Raw genomic sequence first — 22,365 nt, 5'->3', positions numbered from 1 at the left:
CTTCTGTCAGAGAAACTACATGATCAGCAAAATTCAAAGTATTACTGCAGAGGAACAAAAAAGCAGTGTAAGGCAATGCTTAATATTATTTTACAACACTGCAGTGACGATTGTGGTGTCAAATCTTACAGATCATCCGGTAAATGTGGCAATAGTGGAGCAGAATGCAGGCAGGAATTATGATATTTCCCAAGTCCAACACAACAAACTAAGACAGATTCAAAAAATTAAACAAAAAATATGACTTAAAGACACTGGAAAGTGACAGAAACCACAGTACAGTCCACAGTATTTTCTTAGAGCTTATTTACTGTTGCTTGTTTGATTTGTTTGACTACAAGCCAAGATAATACTTTATACATGACACTCACACAGACACACAGTAAAAAAAAAAAAAGAAAAAGAAAAATTGTCATTTTCATCCTTTTTGCAGCACTATACATTAAGACATTAAGACAGTACCTGAAGTCAATTCTAATTTTCTTGGTCTCGTCCCAGTCAGTAAACCAGCATTTTAAAACGACCTTTTTATTTTCTCTTCCTCTCTGTTGAAATTCATTATGTAAAATGATCATTTAGGCATCATGTTGCTTTTTCATAAAGCCTTTACATGCTTAATCATTGGTCCTGACTGGACTTCAGTTTGCTTTACATTCAAGATAATCCTGAGCTACATCATTATGTAAATCTATTACCTTTTATTTAAAGACAAAATGATTTTTCTGATGCTAATGTTTTAATGTACAATTTCTTAACAAACCATTCTTTCCTCAGACCATTCAATCTTAATTTTTTCTGAAAAAAAAAAAAAAAAGACAAAAGTTGGATTGGAATACTTGTTTTTGAATTAACCAGTACAGCTGTAGTTCATAGTGATCATGCTGTCTTCACGTCAACTGGACGTTCAGCATCGTGTGCTAACTGGCTACCTGGGCAGCATGTCCTCTAGGTCTGCCACCACATAGGCAACCACGGCCCACAATGCTGAGCAGAGGTTCATGTCCTGAGGGTCCTGAACCGTCATGGTGTCACCTTCACTGTGGTGGAACCAAAAGTATCGACTGTCTGCCACGTGGACGCTAGCACCTGGACGAGAAATGGAGAAAAAGTCAGATTAAATACAAACTGTTCCACTAAATGTAACATGTTGAAGAATCAACTGTTCAAACAATCCTGGACTCAAATCCGTTAAATATTACACATTTCTGTGAAAGGGGATCATGGGTCAATTTCTTTAACCCTAACTCATCAAAGTTTTTGGCCTCGTGTGATCCGAGTATGTGGAAAACAACTAAACTTGGGGGACAGTGGAGGAGGAAAACCTGATCGTGGTCACGCTTTAAATGAAACTAATTTCACCTCTCATTGCGGTGACCTTTTTATTTCAACCTTCTCAACAACTTGCTCTTTTTGCTCTCCAGTCTGCTTTGGTTTGCTGCTGTGTTCAGAAATTATCATTATTTTAATTAAGATTTGTTGGCAGAACCACGGTCCCATATCATGAAAATACATTTCTACACATCCCAGGAAAAGTCATAGAGAAAATATATATATAAAGGTCACGTTTTACTACATGTAGTGCTCAAAATGCCATTCCTCTCACTCCCCCACAACAAGGCCTCTCAGCTGTACAAGCCAGTAGGAATTTGATCCAGTTTCTACGTTGAAACCAGATAACCAATAGTCGTTGAGCTCACATTTGCTTAACCCCGCCCCCCCTCACTGCCTGCTTCTTCCCAGATAGCTTTTGAGACTTTTGCAGCCATGTCACTGAAAACTGGCCATGAAAAATGCATTATTCCAGGCTGCAGTGCCTCAAACAAATCACTGCACAGCCTTCCAAAAGACAGAAATGTAGCAGACAAGTGGATGGATTTTATTTTTGGGGACCAGACTCAACCCGTGCAAAGTCAGTCTTTCCGGGTGTGTACAGGACATTTTACACCAGAGTGCATACAGAATCAGGGGCTGTATGATGCTGGAGTGGTGTCCAAATTACTTTTGAAGAAGGGATCCATTCCAACCATCCGGGATCCATCCCAAAACATTAAAACAGTGAGTAGAAACAATTTAATAATGCAGATAAATTAGGTGATACATTCATTTTTGCCAATGTTAAGCTAGCCAAGAGGACTGTGTTGTGTAAGTCCTTGTGCATCACCAGCAGCGCGCTTGTAAATTAACTGGTGGTTTAATCATGGTAGCTGGTGTAATTCCCTTGCTTCAGGCAGACATGTGTCGTGGGCGTGGTCTTTTGAGGACCCCTTGTCGACGAACCCGGAAATAAACATTCCGACTGCATCGCTGCGTTGGGGACATTGAAAGGTAAACAGTTGGCTGAAAGATGAATTTGGGTGTCGGCAAAAATAGTTGTTAATATTAGATCTCTTCAGTGCGAAACTATAATTCGCTGTCTGCTCACATAAAGACAACAAAACAACCCAAGCTGGAGTCAAAGCAGTTTCTGCTGATGCCTTCACAAATATGCCACTGAGACAGCGAGAAAAAAGGAGGCAGTCACAGTGGTAAAGTTACACGAATAAAACTTGAATGCATGTAAAATGTGACTGAACTGTGGTGTTATATGTTGAAGCGGCAGTATTCCTATTTTCGACCTTGCATCATTTACTTAAAATTGGCAACACACCAGCTCTGGTGTATAAACACGAACGGATTAACTAGAGTTTAAATTAACATTCCTCCGTGATTATGTGGTCACTATTTTAGGAAAGTAGGTGACCGCGTCGATGCCTGTTGAAAATACTGCAAACGTCAGTGAGTAGTTTACAAAATGTTTCTGCTTTCAGTCTTAAATATGTATAAAATATAGCTTTTAATCTGATTGAGTTGAGAATTGGTTATACTTCACACAGCCTGAGGTAAGCTATTTGTTTACACCCAGCTCATATGTAGTGTTACACCCATCTTTTTTTTTTCTACTCAACTTTTTTGTAAGAAATTAATTTAATACATATAACACACATACTAGTTTTTAAATAAAACAAAAAATAAATTAATGCTGTGTACTTCACAGTATAAAAATAAATAAAATAAAATAAATACATCAAATTAAATGTGCAAATAAATCGTTTTTGCTAATTTATGATATTTAATTTAGTTTTATGTTTTCAATAGTAGTCAGATGTTTTAAAATCTGTATCTTCAAAAATATAAAAGGAGAGTAATCTTTTAAACCATGTCATTCTGTGGATGTAATATTTCAGATATAAGATAAAGACATCAATGAAGATAATTTTGTACACTTCATCTGCTGAGAAATTGGGATTGTTTAAAGGAGTTAGTTAAAATCTTTTCCAAAAATCTTTGAAAGGTTTTTCTGTGGATGGACATATTGTCTGGTCTTGTCCAGTTAAGCCTTTTTGGAACAGAGTGGCCCGTTTACTCTCGGAGATTCTGACCTGAATCTGACCTCTTTTTCACCTTTTTGTACCTTGGAAAAATTCCTTAAGGTCTCAGCAAAAGCAAAATATATACAGACTTCTGTGGCCTGCAGGTTAAAAAAAACAACAATAACAGAATGATTTCTCCAGAGGAACCCTCCCACCATTGCCCTTCTTATCAACATAAACGACTCCATCCGCTCAATGAGAAAATGACGTTCTATCCTCGACTTCAAAGGAGAAGGGGAAAATACTGGAGAAAATTGGATTTATATAAACATTTAGACTTCAAACTATTTTCTTTGATTTTTCTTTTTCTGCCTGGACTCTTTTATATGCATTATAAACTGTACCATTACCCTTCTTTTTACTGATTGTGCCGTATGTCCCGAGAGTAGTTAATACAAAAACGAATAAGAAAAACAACATCTGAATCACACAGTGAAAAATGTTGTTCTGTTGTTATGTTACTAGACAACAAATTATATTTTTTGAATTGAAGACCAATATATTCATGTATTTTTGTCAACGTCAAAGTTAATGTTCAAGCAAACTTTTGTATCATAATGTCTGAAAAGACACCAGCAAATTGATGTGAAAGAGAAGCTAAGTAGTCAGAATGTTTATTTTCTGGTCAGTCAACATGGGCTCCTCAAAAGCAGCACCTACACCAATACCACATGAATCTCAACAGTTAATTCAACCACCAGTTAAACTGGAACACGGCTGATTTATCTGTGGGAGGGTGAGACAATGTACACAGGCTTGTGTTGGTAACAGGGAAGATAAAGGTCTCATGATGTCAAAAGTGAGATTTCGATGTATTTTTGACTGTAAAGCAGGTCTTGCTTCAATATCAATACTCTGTAAGTATGAAAACCCTCAGTCAGTGGAGAAATGCACACAGTGAGTATTCAGAATCTGTGCCTTTAAAAGAGCTGTCAGGACTTCCATCAGGTTGTGATGTCACAACCACACAGTCACCGCCCTCAGCAGGGCCCACCCTCAGACCCTTTTTTAAAAAACTTTATTAACAGCACAACACGAGAGGTCATTCCATCACTGAGCTAACAAGCTACAAGACAGAAACATGTCAAGGAAACGCTGTACAATCCTTGGCTGTCAGGAAGCCAATATATCATTACACAGCCTTCCCAAGGACAGAAATATTAGAGACCAGTGGCTGAGGTTTATTTTCTCTGAAATACCAGAGCATTTTAGTCCAAATTTGACAGTCAGGCTCACTTTAGCGCTGACTGCTTCCTCAATCAGGCACAGTACAATGCAGGTTTCTCAAAGAAGCTATTGATCAAGGATACTGCTGTCCCCACATTGTTGGGTCTGATTCCAAATCCTCAAGGCGTAAGTAAACTAGTAGCATATTTTATGTCTCATCAGGGAGGCAGCATAATCAGAAATTATAACATATATGCTCAAGAAGGAAAGATAACTGAGGCAAATACTAACGTTTGCACTGTCACACTTTTGGCTCTCGCAATGCCTTACCAAATATATTTGTACTAAGTTTGCTATCTAAAATGTTACTATTACTCCTCTGCTGTTTTTACAAGCAGCGCTGCCCCATATCTGAAGTAACGTTACCATGCCAGTACAGGTGAAACTTAGCAAAACACGACACTGAGACTGAATGGTATGATTGTTGTGCATCTGGTTGTGAAATGGAGTATCTGCTTGACGTTATGGAGGATAACAAAATGCCGATTTTTATTTTTCATCAAGAGAACCATTTATAAAATGGTTGAATTGGGTCATCAGAATGAATCAATTATTTATATTTTCCATTTGAAAAAAACATTTCAGAGACTAAAAAAGAAATGCATGTGAGCTTGCTGGGATAATTTAAGCACATGCGTTTGTGTCCTCTAATCAGTTTGCAAATTTTAGTACAAAGTATTTTATTCCATATTCAATAAGTATTGATTTCTATATATTGTGGTAATGGCTCATGGTAAGCTAGCAGAATGAGTGAGTGGGCGAGCACGAGTGAGGGAGCGTCGGTGTGACATCTGTCATGGCGGACAGGTGGCGGAGGTGTGCTGATGGCAGAGCTTGGTGAGCAGTATGAACTGTGACAGTAGCTGTTAATGTATATTATTATCATTTCACAATCACAGCGCTTGATATAAATAGTGGGCCGTTGCAGCTGACTGTGTGTGGCAGGGGCGGAAAAGGGCACTAAGAAAAGCTGAGGGAAATCAACCTAAGACTTTATTTACATTCAACCACTATCAAGTAGTTGTATTCCCGGTCTATGGTGTTTATGGCAATGGCAGTTGTCTTAATATTAGTTTTGCATGTTCGTGTGAAAGACAATGGAGGTAAGGAAAAAACAACAACTAGTGAATGTACATTGACTTTGGCTTGTTTTGCTTTTTAGAAGTCCTGCACCAAATCGGTTGAAACTGTCGTGAATGTCGCTCCGATCTGTGCAACAACGCGATTGGTTAATATGTTTCCCGGTTCGGCTGCTACGGCTGCTACGATTGGCCTTTTGGTGAAAAGGGGCGGGATATGTGTCATTCAACCGCCATCTCTGGCGTTACGGATTTCTCTGTTGAAAAATGACTTAAAATAGTCCGTCTCTTTCTTATAATGTCTCCGGTATGGGTCGCCGGTGTGTTTTTGGATGTGCGAACTACCGCAATCTCTTCCCCTTTCCACTTGACCCATGCTTAAGAAAAAAATGGGTTGAATTTACACATTTTGAAGAAGGAGGCCTGTGTCCAAACTCAAGGATATGTGACCGGCATTTTTCAGAGGAGGTCTTTGACAATTTGGGCATGTACACCTCAGGGATGGCTGCCCACCTACGGCTGTCTGAGGACGCCATCCCTTCGGTGTACACTGTCGGCGCCTCTCCTCCTGTAAAAGTAAGTAGCCTAACTTAAGTAATGGAGATGAAATCATAAACGCTACTGAGCTCCATCTGCCTGTGGAGAACATGTCGACAGCAACAGAAAGGGCTAGTAAGTCGACTTGGGAGTGTTTTATCAAAGGTTTTTTGTAGTACTGCCCATCTACCACTCCACCGGTCCAGTAGGTGGCGGTAAACTGAAATAAATGGCTTGTCCGTCGTCAATTAATCGACAGAAGACGTTGAAGTTAAGTTTGTTTTTAGCTCGGTTAGCTTTTCTTGTTCACTTTCCTAAAATCAGCTGTCAAACATGGGACGCAAATGCGCTTATCCTGAGTGCAGCAGCACGGAGGGGCTGCACTTTATGCCGTCCAACAGAGGTGGCACACCGCTGGCTGCACGCCTTGGGGCGGGTCGACATACCTTCCGCCTCTGTTTACGTGTGCAGTCTCCACCTTACCCGCGCGTGTTTCTCAAACTATGCAGAGGTGGAGATGGGATTCAAAAAGCAGCTTCTGCTAAATCCCGATGCTGTCCCCACCCCTGCTAAGGTGGTGACACTGGTGAGTAAGGTCTCTAACAGAGATGGTGTCAAGACTGCAGCACTTTCATTTACTATTATTTAAGATCCACTCTGTTTTGAGGTACCTTCCTATTAAAAAAAAATAAAGGAGAACATTTCTGCATTGATCCTTCCTCCAGGCACCTGAAGCGACCACTGCCCATCAGATCATTTAGCTGACCTGCTCCTCTTCTCACTTATCACTGATACACTTCCAAGATGGAAACAATAACCGGCAGCATCTGCACTGCACATTTCAGTGTCCCTACATCTGCAGATTAGAAACAGTTCAATTTAAATGTTCCCATTATGATCAACAGCCATTACTGTGTAGAGACTACTGTAGTGTGGATCAGGGGCTAGCTTGATAGTTTCAAGTCATTCTCGTCTTCTACTTATTCCCTCTAGTGAATTACTGCCCTCCCCAGGGCAAGAAAGTACATCAAAAGCCATTTGTTTAGGTGTGGAGGGTCTTGTGGCTCAAAGAAAACAGTTTCTTTTCTTGTGTTGAACAATGATTTCCTTTTGTGTGTTGTATTTCCTGTAGTCTAAAACATCAGGCAGAACTACCACATTCACTGAACATGATGTAGCTGTATTATTTCCTTCATCCCACATTGCTCCAGCCTTACTCTTGTGCCACTGATGTTAAAGGACGTGATATCTAAATACTTTTTTTTTTCAACAAAATTGCACGAAAAGACCAAAACCAACGATGAAAGTATCCTTTTACAACTATTGTCTGTGTAGCTTGTTCCCTCATGAACATGGGCACAGTAGTTTATTTTGAGTAGATCCCTCACACAGCCTCAAACACTCAGATTGTAATCATAATGTTGTTCATGAATTTTTTTTAGCTCATTTTTTGGGTGGGGGTTCCTCATCTGAATTGAGGGTCTTAGGACAGAGGATGCTGCATGTTGTACTGACTGTTCAGCTGTGATATGTGATATTGGGCTGTATGAATAAAACTGACTTGACTATTGCATATAAGCCACGTGTATATGTAATGAAGAAAGACAAATATATAGTTGATTAATGAAAGTAATATCTGTGAAGGTTTCGGAAAAAAGCAACAAAGAAAGGGAACATTTAACAAAAGCTCGAACAGAAGAGTAGTGTCTCCCTCTAGATTCATTCTCCTCCTTTTTTTTTCAGTTCCCACTTTTAATTGCAACATCTGAATTACACTTTGCTATTTTCTTTTCAGAAAATAGTTTACATTTCAGTAGTACTGGCTTTCTTTCAACCAATAGCATAGCATAAACCCAGGAGACAACGACCTCGCAGCCCAACCCTCAAACTCTAACAAAAGCATTCAATACTTGAAACAAATTTAGGTGACAGTGTCAACTTCACAGATTTGCCTTCAATATAGTAACATTGATCAGTGTTTTTGTTGCTGTTCCCTGGTGTTTAGGTCGCCGCTGGCAGCAGTTCTAAAATCTTTCCTGCTGTCAGACATGTCGCCTGCCAGACTAACCTTCCAGAGAAATTATCTGTCGGCACACAGGTCTACCTGAAAACTTATTTCCGAAGTAAAGGTTTGTTGTAGCAAATATCATCAACTCATACAAGAATTAATGAGATTGTTTTTCACTCTTAATTACTTTAATAGTGTTTATTAATATTGCTACTGTAGATAAAAGAGACAGCATTACTGATTTTGTTTCCATGCATTGAAGGTACCCAGGCGAGAGTGGCCAGCAGAGACTGCGGGATGTGCACCCTCACCTTCCCCTTGGACAGTCCATTATTGTTCCTACAACCAACAATCGTAAAGAGACCATCCAAGAGACCTCGACTCAGCCTTACAGACACGGAGGAAGGCCCATCACAATGCAAGTTGTCCGTGCTTGTTCATGAACCAGAGGATTCAACATGATTCTGAGGACGCTGTCACTATCATGGGTTATCAGCAGTGTCTTTTTTTAATCTACTCAAGGAGAGGCGTTGCAAACTAGCATAAACTTTACAGTTAATGCCCTTAAAAAAGGGAGAATCTTTTTATGGTCTTCTTGGCTGAGGTTCGAGTGTTTATGCCTTCTTTTTGTTTTCAGTTCCTCTTCTACAAGTTAATCAACAGTGTTGTCTCTCTGGATGGGATGCAATACACTTCTGCTAAAATTAGACTGGAACTGAGAACAGATAAGAAAAAGATACCTATTTCCACTATCAAAAGTACATAAAAATGATGGCAAACTGCTTTGACTTGTTACAGTTTCTCGCCATTACTGCAAAACACAGGATGGTATTTTAAAATCAACTAGTGGAAAAAGGTGAAAACACCAGTGAAATCTTTGATGTTTGACAGAAAAGAACAATTTGGTTGACAACAATAATGGTTGAAAGATGCATCTATCTATTATCTGTAAGTGCTCAACCTTTGCAGGTTGCGAGGGCTGGAGTCAATCCCAGCTGATATTGGTCGAAAGGTGGTCTACACCCTGGACACATCGCCAGTTAATTATAGGGCTGACATGCAAAGACAAACCACCATTCAAACATATGGGCAATTTAAAGTCACCAGTTAACCTTCCCTGCATGTCTTTGGAACGGGGAGGAAGCCAGAGTACCAGCTAGGAACCCACGCAGACCACAAGAGAACATGAACGTGATCTCAAGCAGAGAAGTCCCAACCAGCCAGCTGGATGGAATCCAGAAACTTCTAGCTGTAAGGCAACAGCGCTAACATCTGCATCACCATACTGTAAATATTTTAACAGCTGTTCTACAGAATCAGTTGGTTCATTCACTGTATTTCATGTAAAAAAATTATGAGAAAATATGAAATTTACACACAAATTTGAATGAAGCTTTTGTGTGGAGCAACTGATAATGTGTCTTAATGTTGACAACATGAAATCTGTAATTTCACTGTCATCTGGTCAAGTGTCACAGAGGTGATTTTCATATATATATATATATATATATATATATATATATATATATATATATATATATGAAAAATACATGTGAAGGTTCAGTAGATGTGTTGTAATAAAACAAAGTTCTATTATACTGATTATGTGCTGTTATTTCCGCTTTATTCTTTAGTTAATTGTTATTTGTAGTATTTAAAAAGCTACATTCTGTAACATTCCAAGGAGGGAGTCACTCGGGCCTGTTTTCCAAATGATCTTGACACTAAGATGACCTTGCTTGTAGAATAATTAACTTGCAACTGATAAATATCCATCCACTTTCTAAAGATCTTTTACAGACATTCAACTTCCACTAAGTACAGCTGAATTTAAGACTCAGATCAAAGGTCATAAACACAAAGTGTGGCTGGCAAGAATATTGGGTAAAAAAAACAAAACTGGAAGGCATCTGTTTAAAAAAAGAAGTCATGTTTTTTATTTTTACTGAGGAATACAGGTCAGGAACTGGGAGGAAGACGCCATCATTATTAGCTTGAGTCAAGGACAAACTAGCCCCCATAAATTACTATTAAATAGGTGAACACCCAACTGGAGTATGTACACTGTAAGCAGCCAAAATCCACTGAGCATGTGCTACTGATAGTGGGAAGGTAAATTGAAAAAATTTAGTTATTTAATTAACTAATCAAACATAGCAGGTTTAGTTCTTTTTTGGTTTCCTTACAAGGAAGTACAGCTTTGTCTGCACTGTGTTATAATTCATGGCGTCAAAAAAGTGTTATCAATATTTTAAATCCATATGATACATGATCATTCCCTTTAATATGGTTATTCAATCAATGCCATTCCATCTGGACTAATCCAAATTATCGCAAGTCACTTATGTTTAGGAGGACGTGGAATCCTAAATGCACCATGTTCATTGCTTTGGCATAAACATTTATATACAGACATGTACATTGTATTGAAGCACACAATTGGAAGAATTGTTGCCAACCCTGATTTTTAATATTTGACATTTATTTTATATACACTTTAATATACTAATGTTTAAAGCCTGCCTCCAGTGTAGTAGTTAGATAATAGATTATGTGAGCACAGAGTTTGTCAGCCCTTGTCAGCAGCTTTTTGGCCAACTGACCATGTAGAATCGGTTGCAGAGGCCGTCTGTGTGAGAAATCACTCTGATTGGCTGTTCGGTTAAGGGAATCAGTGCACAGAAAGAGGAATGGAAAAAGACACAAGCCTGTTGCTGTAGTATCCACGATTTCACCCATTTAGCGCGGTTTCTCCTTATTTTTCAACCTCCATCTCTTCGCCTTTGCCATTTGCAACTTTTCTATCAGACATGCTCTTGATTCGAAGGGGCAATATTAACGAGTATCTGCAGTCCTGAGTCTTGTGGTTTCCCTTTTTGAATGACAAATGCAGTCTATCGCTACCTGGTGGTATGCACAGGTGTTTCCTGGAGGAGTTTGCCATCAGCTGTAGTCTCTGTGGTGTTTTCAAGTGCAGCTTTTTGGCCGAGACACAGGCAACGTAAGGTAACGTGATGCTGGTTTTGAGTGTCTGGGCCTTTACCGTGACACACAGTTGTTACCATGGTTACAGCTAGTCCATTTACCCTTGTTACATACATGTACACTGTAGATGACAGTGACAAGGCATTGTTCTACACATTGTTTCTATTTATTCTTACACTATATTGTCACTAAAATAACTTAAAAGCACCATGTCAATCTACGTGATGGAATCTGACCTGACCCTGGACATCATATCTAAATGTTGGTATTCATGCTCTGTCTGATAGATCCCTGAATAGCAGAACAAAATGCTACAGAAGCCCTCTAAAGTGCCTTTAAGCGAGGCACCAAACCCTCAGCTGCTCGAGCAGAATGGTTAAATGTTGAAAATAGAAGACTCACTTTATAGACACAGCACACCTCACCCTTTCAATAACTCTAATTGTCATTGCTTTCAAGCAGGAACTGTTACAGCGCTTTGTTATGCAATCAAAATGTTTAAGTCATTTGTTTTTGAGGGTTTTTTCTTTCCAGTTCCTCATCTACAGGTTATTCAACAATGTCTTTCTGTGTACATTGCTCTTTCACTTCCACAAAATCTATACAGAAGCAGAGTGGATGTCTGGACCACCAAAGCTCTACCAAAGCCACAAAGATAGAATCACATTGTCAGATGTTAAGTACAATATTGCTGAGGGTTCAGTCAGCTTTCAGCAATTCAGGAAAACAAAAACTTGTCATTATTTAACTACTGTATATTGCTATGGATTTATAGACTCTCTCACCCTTACTGCTTAACTATAGTTTTAAAATCCACAGCTAGTGTCAGCAGCCTTTATAAAGTCTCATCTGTGTTAACTGCGTTGCAATATCCAACCCACATTTTCTTTGCTTTTTTAATGGAACAAATACAATACCAATACAATTACGCTGGCTCAGTTTTCTATGATCTAATTCTATCCAATTTTATTAGTATTTTATTTTTTATTCTATTAGGCCCACTGTACACATCATTCAAAACTTCTCAGTGCATTTGGTCAATTACAAGCAGCTGCCTGGCTCAGAGCTTTGACTGAGAGCTATTTCCATCCATAATTAAGACATCTTAAAGTTTTAGTTCCAATTTCTTAAGAAATCTCATAAAAAGTTCATATCTGCTCACACTTCCCCATACCAGTGTATTTACTGATGTAGTATGTTCATAGTTCATCAGTGAGGATGTGATTCTGTGTATGCAGCACTTTCAGAAGAAAAGAGTGGTTAATAAACCAGAACCACAGAAAGAGAAATTAGGATGGCTTACTTCCTATTTCAAGTTTCAGTATTGATGGCAAACATATAAAATCATGTTAAAACAGGTTAAACACATTTTCTTTCACATTGATTCAGCTGACCTGGTACTCCTGACTGCATCCACGGTGAGATGTCTGTCCCTTCTCCGTGTGTCTCCAGTTTGGTTGTATTAATGGGAGCCAACAGTTTGACCACTTCTTCCATCACCTGTTGATACAGACAGCTAAGTACTCAGCACAGTCTTTCATATGGCATCGTCTTATTTTTGCATTACATAGCGATTGTAATTCTTCAACTCTGTGCTTTGAAGTCGGAATTCCATAGCCAAAATAAAACTGAAAACTGTGTGGTGCCGTTGTGTTTTCAGTCCTACCTTTCGTGCTCCATCACTGCCAGTAAACTGCAGAGCCACCGGGGCAAATGTGCCCAAGTCAGATTCCATGACCAGGTCAAAGTTGGACATGTTCACCTTGGGTGGAGAGAGGAAGCCAAACGAGGAAGGAGACAAAGGAGATAGAAGAGGTGAAAGACCAAAATAGATAGAGAGAGAGAGCATGGACACATAAAAAACAACCGCTGGCATGTTTGAATAATCAAAAGTGGAAAAATGGAAAAAATGAGTCTCTCCATAATCTTCAAAGAAGGCCTCGGGAGGTGAAGTTAAGCACAGTTATTCTCAAACCAGAGCATTCACACTCAAACCCACTACTGGGAGTTGTTAGTAGAGCTGCCTAAACTACTTAAAGTTTAAGAACTGGACAATCCACTGGTATGTTAATGGTAAATGGGTTAAAAATGTACTTTTTGGTACAGAAAATGCAATAAACCTGTGCCTCTTTTTATGAGAGCATGATTTCTTATGGGTCCAAGTCTTTAGAGCCCGAAAGAAGGAAACTCTGTAACTCAGTTCCCTGGAAGTACATTTATACAAGCAAACACTCAATACTTCTGCAATATAGTCCGACCCTTAAGTTGCTTTACTGCTGTTGCAGCGTGTTTCCTATTAGCAGTAACAGTAGACAGTACCTTGTGTAGATTAAAGTACTGCTGAGCTCCGACTCCGCCCTGCTCTTCAGCTGTCCACAGCACTGTTCGTAGGGTCCTCCTTGGACGCAAACCTGGAAACGGATAAAGATTTGAAGAAATACACAAACCAACAGAGATGCTTATACATACAGAAAGAAAATAGCTCAAATTAACAAATGACAAAACTGCCATGCATGGTGATGAAAATGCTGCAGCTTTTCTTTTGAACTTGTAATACACATGAAAGTTTACTGTATTCCTGACCAAAGAATCTTTCATCACTGGAGCTTGATACTCGAGGTTGGTTGGACCTGTCCCACTACAAGCTAATTCCGTTGCATTCTTTTGACCACAAGAATACGGTACTGTATATCCGTGTCTGTTTCCTAATTATGTGTGCTCTTGTTCCTCTACAAACAGTTGGAGGAAATTACTGTTTACAGTCTGTGGAATTGTTTTGTAATTTGTCCCTAAAATTAGAACTGGATACTCAGCTCAGTCTACAAGGTATTCACTAACAGGCCAGAGGAGTTTACAGTAAAGCTCCTTCTATATGGAACTTTAGTGTATTTTGCTTTTGTACATTGTTCTACCAACTGTAATAGAGTTGGACTTTTTAATGTAACTGTTGATTTCAGGTGGACAAACAGGTTGCATAAAGCTTAATAAAGTAAATCATTAACTTCACTTTGTTTGTTTATGAGCTTGTGCGAGCTTTCTGCTGACTATAAATGTTTTTGCATTTCAGCAACATGAAAATGTTCCTTTCTGGGGAAAGATCACCTGTGCATCAGCATGCATTGTTGAGTGTGTGTCTAAATGGTATGATTGTCTCTATATTACCTAAGTCCTTGATAAGTGACAGGGCCTCCCAGGAAATCATAGCGCCACCTCCGTCATCCATGGCGCCTTGGCCCACATCCCAACTGTCCAAATGTCCACTCAGTAAGACGACCTAGGAGATTGGACAGATACAGAGATATAAGTATAGAAAAAAGAGACCTTGACAGTGTGGTGGGACAGTTTTGTTAGGTGTGTATCCGTGGCAACTTGATCATTTGTTTGATCTGAATCAGATGTCAGAAGTGTGAGATGACAGAATCATATAATGCTTTCTGATACATATCCTGTCTACATTTTATTAAAGCACACACACACTAACACGCAGATTTGACTCAGTATTTTTCATTAAAAAATGCTTTTTATCAGCAAAGACAGACAGACTCATAAAAACAGGAAAACAAAGACAGAAACACACAGTTCAGAGTGACATCCCCATTTCCAGGAATTTCAAGGGGTAGGATTCCCGTCAGTGGGATGCTCTTGACCTGATGATTCAGGTTACAGAACATTTGCTGGCTCCTGAGCGAGCCTCCGGACAATGACCCAGAGGTTACACATTTCATAACAATCTTATCTTAACTGCTAAAACTAACATTTTTTTGCCATGCAAGTGACAGAATGCAATGTTGGTTGGTCAGCACACCACTTAAGTCAGAACTGAAATACCACAACAACTATTTGACGGATTGCTATGAAATTTTGTACAGACATTCATGGTGCCTAGACAACACATTTTGTCCACTAGTCTACCAACAAGTTTTCTCTCATCCACTGTAATATACCAAAATTTACCTGATAGATTACCATGACATTTGGCACAGATATTGATGTCCCCCTCAGGATTAAATCATTAGCCTCATGCCTTCTCTGTGTTTAGAGCTAATTGGCATGTTAGCATGCTAATATGCTAAACTAAGATGGTGAACACATTAAGCATTCTTCTTTCTTAAAATCAGCATGCTGATGTTAACATTTAGCTCAAAGCACTGTTGTGTCTAAGTTCATAAATTAAACCTTTCCATAAATATTCTTATCTGCTTAGAGCTGAGAGTGCCCCGAGTATACCTAAAAATTGGTTTAATAGTATAAACATTGGTGTGCACACTTAAATGCTTTTAGCATGACATAGGAATATATCAGCTGGGAGTTTAACACATACATAAGCATTTATTACAAAGACACACACAGATGGGGCTGTGCGCAATATCCATGAATCACTGACGGGGTTTTGCAATGCCAGAACTGTATACCTCTAAATCCCTTTCCCTTCCAAACATGTACGTTTTCCATGTAAGGGTTTATCCCAGGTTACCACATGCACGGTCAAATCTTTGAGATGAAATTTTGCCTATAGTTTAGGCCAAATATCAGGACATTTATATATATTGAAAACCCAACATTGATTATTTTTCTAATGTAATTCTTACGTCCGTTAACCTCAGAAAGATCCTTTTGCTCTTTTTGAGCAATATATTATATATTGTTCCAATGTCCCTCTTAGTATTGAAGGGTACAGCCACCTGACTAGGATTGCTATCAGTCTGTTTATGCTAGGTCTGCAACTAACTATTATTTTCATGATTGATTAATCTGCTGACTATGTTCACAATGAATTGATTAATTGTTTAATTTATAAAATATTTTTAAAAATGTGAAAACTGCTCATTACAATTTCCCAGTGTCATCTTCAAATTGCTTCTTTTGTCAAACCAACAGTCATAAACCCGAAAACTTTTATATCATAAATGACAAAAAAAAGCAGCAAATCCTCACATCAAAATTGTAATTAATTTTCTTTTGATGGACTAATCAATAAATTAACTATTTGTTGCCGCTCTAGTCTATGGCTGCTTTTTACAAGCAAGTACTTATAACAGTTTAAATCATGAGAAATCAAGAGAGTATGACTAGTATGTTTAGATGTGGTCAAGGGACATGTTGCTAAGTTGGGAATAAAACCATTTTTCCAACCAAAACACACTGACATTTACGATCAGTACTCACCCTAATCACTGTCTAGCAACATGATTTGTGTTTTAGGCATAAGTCTAAACAGAAAGCCTACACATCAGGACATCTGAGATTTTAAAAGTTTAATTGTAGGAGTTGAGTGGGTGGAAAAAAAAATCCAAGCAACTCATCACTCTCAGATGGCTATGACTGGCCCTAAAAGGCTAAACTGTGGAAATGACTCACTAAACCTCAAATGTACATCTTTCTACGAACATGTGCGCACACACACACCCAACCACAATCGCTGCTACTGCCAGCCAGAGCACAGAATCACAGAGCCAGAAATGATGTCAACCATGCCAAGTGTTTCATTTCCCTTTTCTATAATGAGCGAGCAAATGTTGGTTCCCAGATCAGAATAGTAACAACTGATTACATCAGCGATCTTCCCCTAATCCAAGTCTTCTGACTGCTTTTTTAAGTTAGTTCCACTTTTTTCTCACAAATTAAAACAAAGAGAATGCTGTTGGTAAAGAAGAACAGAGTTTACTTGAATTACACAAATTGGTAACTGCTGAAATATATTGGACATGATGCCATACAGACTACGTGTGTGTTCTGTTAGCAATCGGAGTCAGGAATCTTGTGTTTGGCCACCTTGGACTGTAATGTTAGGATGTGATGTTTTGCAATTGTGGAATCAGCAGGCTTTCTACTTGTAGGTGCAAGAGGCTCTGAAGGAGTACAGGCCTACACACATACAGTTCATAGTCACACTATTGGGAAATTCCAGGTGCAGATACCATCATCGGTCAAAAAAAACATATCTTGTCAGATATTACATGGTGTACAGAAGCCTCTGTCGCAGATGCCATGAACATTATTCCTTAACAGCAACAACAATAAAACAGCTGTGCTCCAGGCAACCTCTTCCACCTACAGTATGATTCACAGATGACACTCTGGAAATTTCACAGAGGCTTTAAGTGAGTGATACATAGAAATGGAAAATGCCAATTCAGTTTGGTCAAGTCCTCGCCACGCTTTTTATGATAGGCCGCAGGATTTACCACTCATCTTCACAAGTCAGTGCAACCAAGATTTACATACCCTGCTCAGCTATTTAGGACATGTTAGTTCAACCCAACTGGGGCTGTCACTGTGAATGGGAAAAGTTGATCCTGCTTCTCATCCACTTTTACTCAGACACTACAAACTCTGAGCAAATGGCACATGAGCTCTGGATAGTTTCTTCCAAGGACTCAAAGTTAAATCTGCCTGACCTGTCCTTACTTTGTGTCCACATGTGTGTACCCACATTGGGCAACATGTGTCTTGGTGCTGCTGAACATGCCACTTCTGGTATCCTGAACCCACAGTACTGTTTCAGCCCTGTCCACTTAATTAAAGAAGCATTAGTGCGATTTTTTTCAGGAGCATCTTACTCCCTCCCCTGTACACGTGTGTATCTGCATGCATCTGGAGATTGGTGCAGCTGCACCTTATCTGTTTATCAGGTTCTACCTGTTAAACATGTCTGGCTCCTAATCCATAAACTTACTAAGGACCTGTGTGTGACATTGTGTGAAACTGCCCTGCATAGTGGGAACTGGTTCAGATAATTATTGTAGGATTCTGGTATTGGAGTGTAATAGTGAAAAAACTATGTCTATGTCTGTGTTTGCCATGTGACAGATTCACAACACTTATCGCACAAAGCATGCTGGAATCTGATTACTTTATCATATTTGCAAGTCAGTGTTCCTGCAAAGCAACTTGTCCATCCCCATTGACTCAAAGGTTTCATACACAGTGTACTAGTCATGCTTTAGAAAGACTAAATTGAATGATTGCAGGTTTCAGTACTGCAGTAAAGGAAAATCCTCCCAAAAGTAGACAGAAATCATCTTTCTGTGTGTTTACATTAACATGTTTTCACAAATCACAGCTCTGCTCTTACCATAAAAGGGTATGTTAATTTCAGCAGGCCTGTAATTTCAGTCGAGCTGTTTAGACTGACCAATAGAAAAATTGCAGCAAGGTTTGGCTTGTTGAAATTTAAATTAATAACATTATTAGGTCAGGGGGGGATTCATGAAAGTAGGAAGCCAGTGCAGGGACATTTCCTAGCAACATTGAAAACTAGTTAAAAGCTTTGAATTCCAATGATAAACGACTTTTTTTCAAAACACATTCAAAGAACATACTTAACAGATAAATAGTTTGTTTACACGATGCTGTGTTCCCATAGAAACCTACTATATAATGACTTAATGAACGTGACATTCCTCAGCATTTCCAGCTAACCTGAGCCCTGAGCGATTCTTGGGAAAGATTAGCTCACACACACACACACACACACACAGCAAAGTAAAGCCAGACTAAACAGCTGTGGGAATATTTGGAGTCAGCATAAAGAGGTTCCAGCATCCTTTCCTCGCCCCACCAAACAGAGGGAAAGACCCAGAGAAAGACTAATTAAGAGAGAGACAAGAACATAACAGAGCCTTTCTTCTGGACATGTGTTTCCCATTCAGTTAAATTGGAAGGCCCACACAAAAAGATTTACCCCGCCACTGAATGACAGGAAAAGGGTGATAACAAGATACATAGGTAAACAAGTCAGACATGTCTGTCAAGGAGTGTGAGTTCTACCTGCTCAGGGTGTTGCCAGCCTGTTATCTCAACCACTGTGTTGAAGGAGTCGGCATCTGGCAGAGTCTTGGCTCCCATTGTGAGTCTGACCACGATCCTCTGCCCCCTCTGTGCCATTCGCCACATCAGCTCAGCATCCTCCACGGTTATACAGGCTGTGGGGATGCGCTTCACTCCATCTTTGTAGTCCTGCCAACCTGTGTGAGGACTAGGGAGGGAGAGACAAAGACAGAGTCATATGAGGATCAAATGCCAGACCCATAGACCCTCCAGCAGTAATTAAATGTAATCTTCACAAATATTCCTCATACATAGATACCTGTTAATAGAGAATGGTGTAATAGATCGAATGAGTGTGGCCACAGCTCCCACTTTGGCTGCCTCAGAAGCGCCAAAAGCACGGTAAGCCACCGTTTCTCCATAGCTGACAAATGGCTGGTTAAAGACCACGATCCTCCCTACAGCCTCGCTGGCTCTACGATTCAGTTCCTCAAAAGACTCAACCACCAACACCTCTGCCTCAATGCCTGGAGAGATAAGAGTGAGACAGTGAGGAGTAAAAGGGAGGTGGATGATGGATGAGAAGCATGATTGTATTCAGTCTTTACCTTCAGGTGGTGTCCCTACACTGCTACCCAGACCAAGTATAGCCAGATTTTTAGCCCTGGGCACAATAATTTCTGCACTCTCCTTGCCTCTCACCCAGTGTGGGATTTTGACTGGCTCTGGAGAAGAAAAGGGTGAAACAAAACTACTGTTACATTCAGCAGAGGACAAGACATTGCTGATAGAGATCCTTAATTTGTGAAACATATGTCTGGAAATTATCCTCAGATAACAAGGAATACTCACCAAGATGTACAGCCAACCCGTCCTGTGTTATAGCCTTGTACATGTATTTGATGGCCATCTCAAGGTTTTGTGAGCCACTGACACGGTTCCCTATGGTGTCAGTGAAGTCAGCCAGCCGTCTGTAAGAGCGGTTCTGGGCAGCTCCAAACACAGCCAGGTCAATAATCTGTTTGGCCACATCGGCATAGCCCGCTACCTCTGCTGCTATGTCCGAGACTGGTTTCACAGAGAAACACACCAAAAGAAACTCAGGTTTTATGTCCAAATCTTATTTTTTGTCAAGAATATCTTAAAACAATTAAAAAAGCTTTTCAACCAAAATTTCAAATGGAGTAAATGCAGTGTCAGATTTAAATATACCGCTGTGATATACTTTTATTAGCAAATAATTCAAGGCTTGTACAAAGACCTGCCCCCGAAAGCTCATGATTAATAGGTCAGCAGTGATTAAACTGTCCATATTAACTGATTCTATATTTAGTTTCAATCCGCAGTAACTGGACTGGTATATGTATGTTTTATAATATGTCCCATAATAGAGGGGGTGTCACAGTTTTTCCAACATCTTAAAGCAAATTCACAACCATAGTCCATGTGTTTGTCTGAATTAAAAATAAAGTCAATGCACCATAATTTCCAGGTGTAGGTGTCTATTGCTTACTACATATCTGATGGTACAAGGGTTGGGTTTACCTTTCCTTGTAGTATGATTCGACACAGCCCTGACTGCAGCCATTGAACTCATGGACTGAACAGGGTGAGGGTGACAGTCACACAGAGATGATAGCATGGAGAGGAATATGAAGAGGGAAAGGAGGAAGGGAGCTCCACCTTTCTGAGCCATCTGCAGAGAGAGGAAACAACAGTGTGATTACAGATTTGAGAGTCTCATGGATTTATAGCTGCCTAATTAACCTCTTACAGGGACATTTCCACTTACTACACTTACTGTACCAGCACATCATTGATCTGAAATAGCTTCATACTGACAGCATTTTGATACCACAGTATCAGTGAATTACTTCAAAAGTTATCTCATAATCGTATTTACTGTTTTGGGACTAATCAGTTATAGACTAAAGTAGATTAAAAACAGTAAATCAATATAAGTACAGACATGGCTACAAAATATTAATTTTAATATGGCAGTAAGTTATATTACTTTTAGCTACTTTTTAGCATTGACTATGTTATAATATTAGAGGTACTGAGAGCAGAGGCTCATCGTTTCATCACTGTCAGCATCATTTTGCCCTTAATTTCAATTTCAGAATCAGTGTTTAACATTAATGAAAATATACGTGGAAAGAGGTCGCATCCAATCACATTCACGAGGCACCTGGAAGGCAACGGATACTAGCCAATCAGATGCAGAGTAGGGCGGGACTTTGCGGTAGGAAACGCAGTGCAGAGTAACGTAACGTTAGCTAACATTACCGCTTCACTTCAATTTGGGCTATCTATCCAAACACAGCACCAAGGTTGAGGCTGCACCGTAATAACCAAGTCAAATTCCCTAGGCTTTATCTTTTATCAGCATCCAGACGAAACACTGAAGAGAATCAGATTTTAATACAAGTGAACAGAGGATGAGAGAAACGTTACCACGGTTGAAAGTTTTTAGACTCGCATGAGCATGACATTTGATTTGAAAGCGCCATAAAATAATATAAACACAAACCTTTCAGGTGAAGTTAACGTCTATGATGTCGCTGACGTTACAAGACTGTATGAAGTCTTAAACTACCGTTATGAGCGACTGAAACACCGGTCCCGGAATATAGTTAAACACCATTTCCGGGCTCGTGATTTCTGCATGCATAACGAAAGTACACTTCCGGTCTGACTGTTTTCACAATAAAAGCGCCATCTCCACAGCCAAATTACTATGCACAAAAAACAATGTTTGAAAAAACCCAACAGCTGCAAATTGATCTATTCAGCGATTTAAAGATGCAACAACAAATACTGAACAAAGTTTTATACTGCAAAATTCTGCTCTTTCACCCACAGAAAAGTACCAATGTCTGTTCAGATTATGCATTTAGCAAAACACACAAAGATTTAGGCCCAGGCAAATTAGGAAAAAATCATAACAAACCCTCAGTCACCCTTTCAACACTGACGATAATCATTTAATACTTAGGATTAGGGTGATCTGTTTTTTTAGGATAAGAATTCATGTTCATAGCTGACACTGACATAGCTGTTTCAGTTCTTACCTTTAAATAAAATGCAGACAAAATAAAACATAAAGTTCCAAATGTAATCCTGACGTAACCCAGCATGAATGAAAGTTTTTAACTTGTACTTTGCTACATAACTGGCCTTTCTAAAGGAATGTCTTGCTGTAGTTAGTTAGTATTCTGTGAAGATGTAAAATGAAGAATGCTCTATACACTTTTCAAAACGATTCAGCTTGAGGTGCTTGAAAACAATGTAAATTCATAGAAGGGAGCAGGTTTATCATGAAAAGAGATAAGTAAAAGGTGCAGCT

General features: G+C 39.3%; 1 protein-coding gene across 1 annotated transcript; it reads right to left on the bottom strand.

Moving 5' to 3' along the window:
* Window positions 1–289: 289 nt before the first annotated feature.
* On the bottom strand, window positions 290–21,682 carry LOC141011992 (carboxypeptidase Q-like). Its single transcript, XM_073485367.1, has 11 exons — window positions 21,550–21,682; window positions 20,562–20,712; window positions 19,869–20,084; window positions 19,625–19,741; window positions 19,336–19,543; window positions 19,017–19,224; window positions 14,409–14,520; window positions 13,566–13,657; window positions 12,913–13,008; window positions 12,641–12,746; window positions 290–1,086 (listed from the first exon to the last, which is right to left on the bottom strand). The coding sequence occupies exons 2-11, from the start codon at window positions 20,710–20,712 to the stop codon at window positions 926–928; spliced, it is 1,467 nt and encodes a 488-aa protein (XP_073341468.1). The 5' UTR covers window positions 21,550–21,682; the 3' UTR covers window positions 290–925.
* Between the last annotated feature and the right edge of the window lie 683 nt (window positions 21,683–22,365).

Source organism: Pagrus major, chromosome 17 (genome assembly GCF_040436345.1).
Source record: "Pagrus major chromosome 17, Pma_NU_1.0".
Classification (NCBI taxonomy): Eukaryota; Metazoa; Chordata; class Actinopteri; order Spariformes; family Sparidae; genus Pagrus; species Pagrus major.
This window is presented reverse-complemented; position numbering and strand designations above follow the sequence as displayed.

Coding starts and splice junctions, on each gene's coding strand:
- LOC141011992 (XM_073485367.1), bottom strand. CDS start 20,712: ATGGCTCAGAAAGGTGGAGCTCCCTTCCTCCTTTCCCTCTTCATATTC. Junction 19,544..19,624: donor TGTAGGGACACCACCTGAAG/GTAAAGACTGAA, acceptor TTATCTCTCCAG/GCATTGAGGCAGAGGTGTTG. Junction 13,009..13,565: donor AGTACTTTAATCTACACAAG/GTACTGTCTACT, acceptor TCTCCACCCAAG/GTGAACATGTCCAACTTTGA.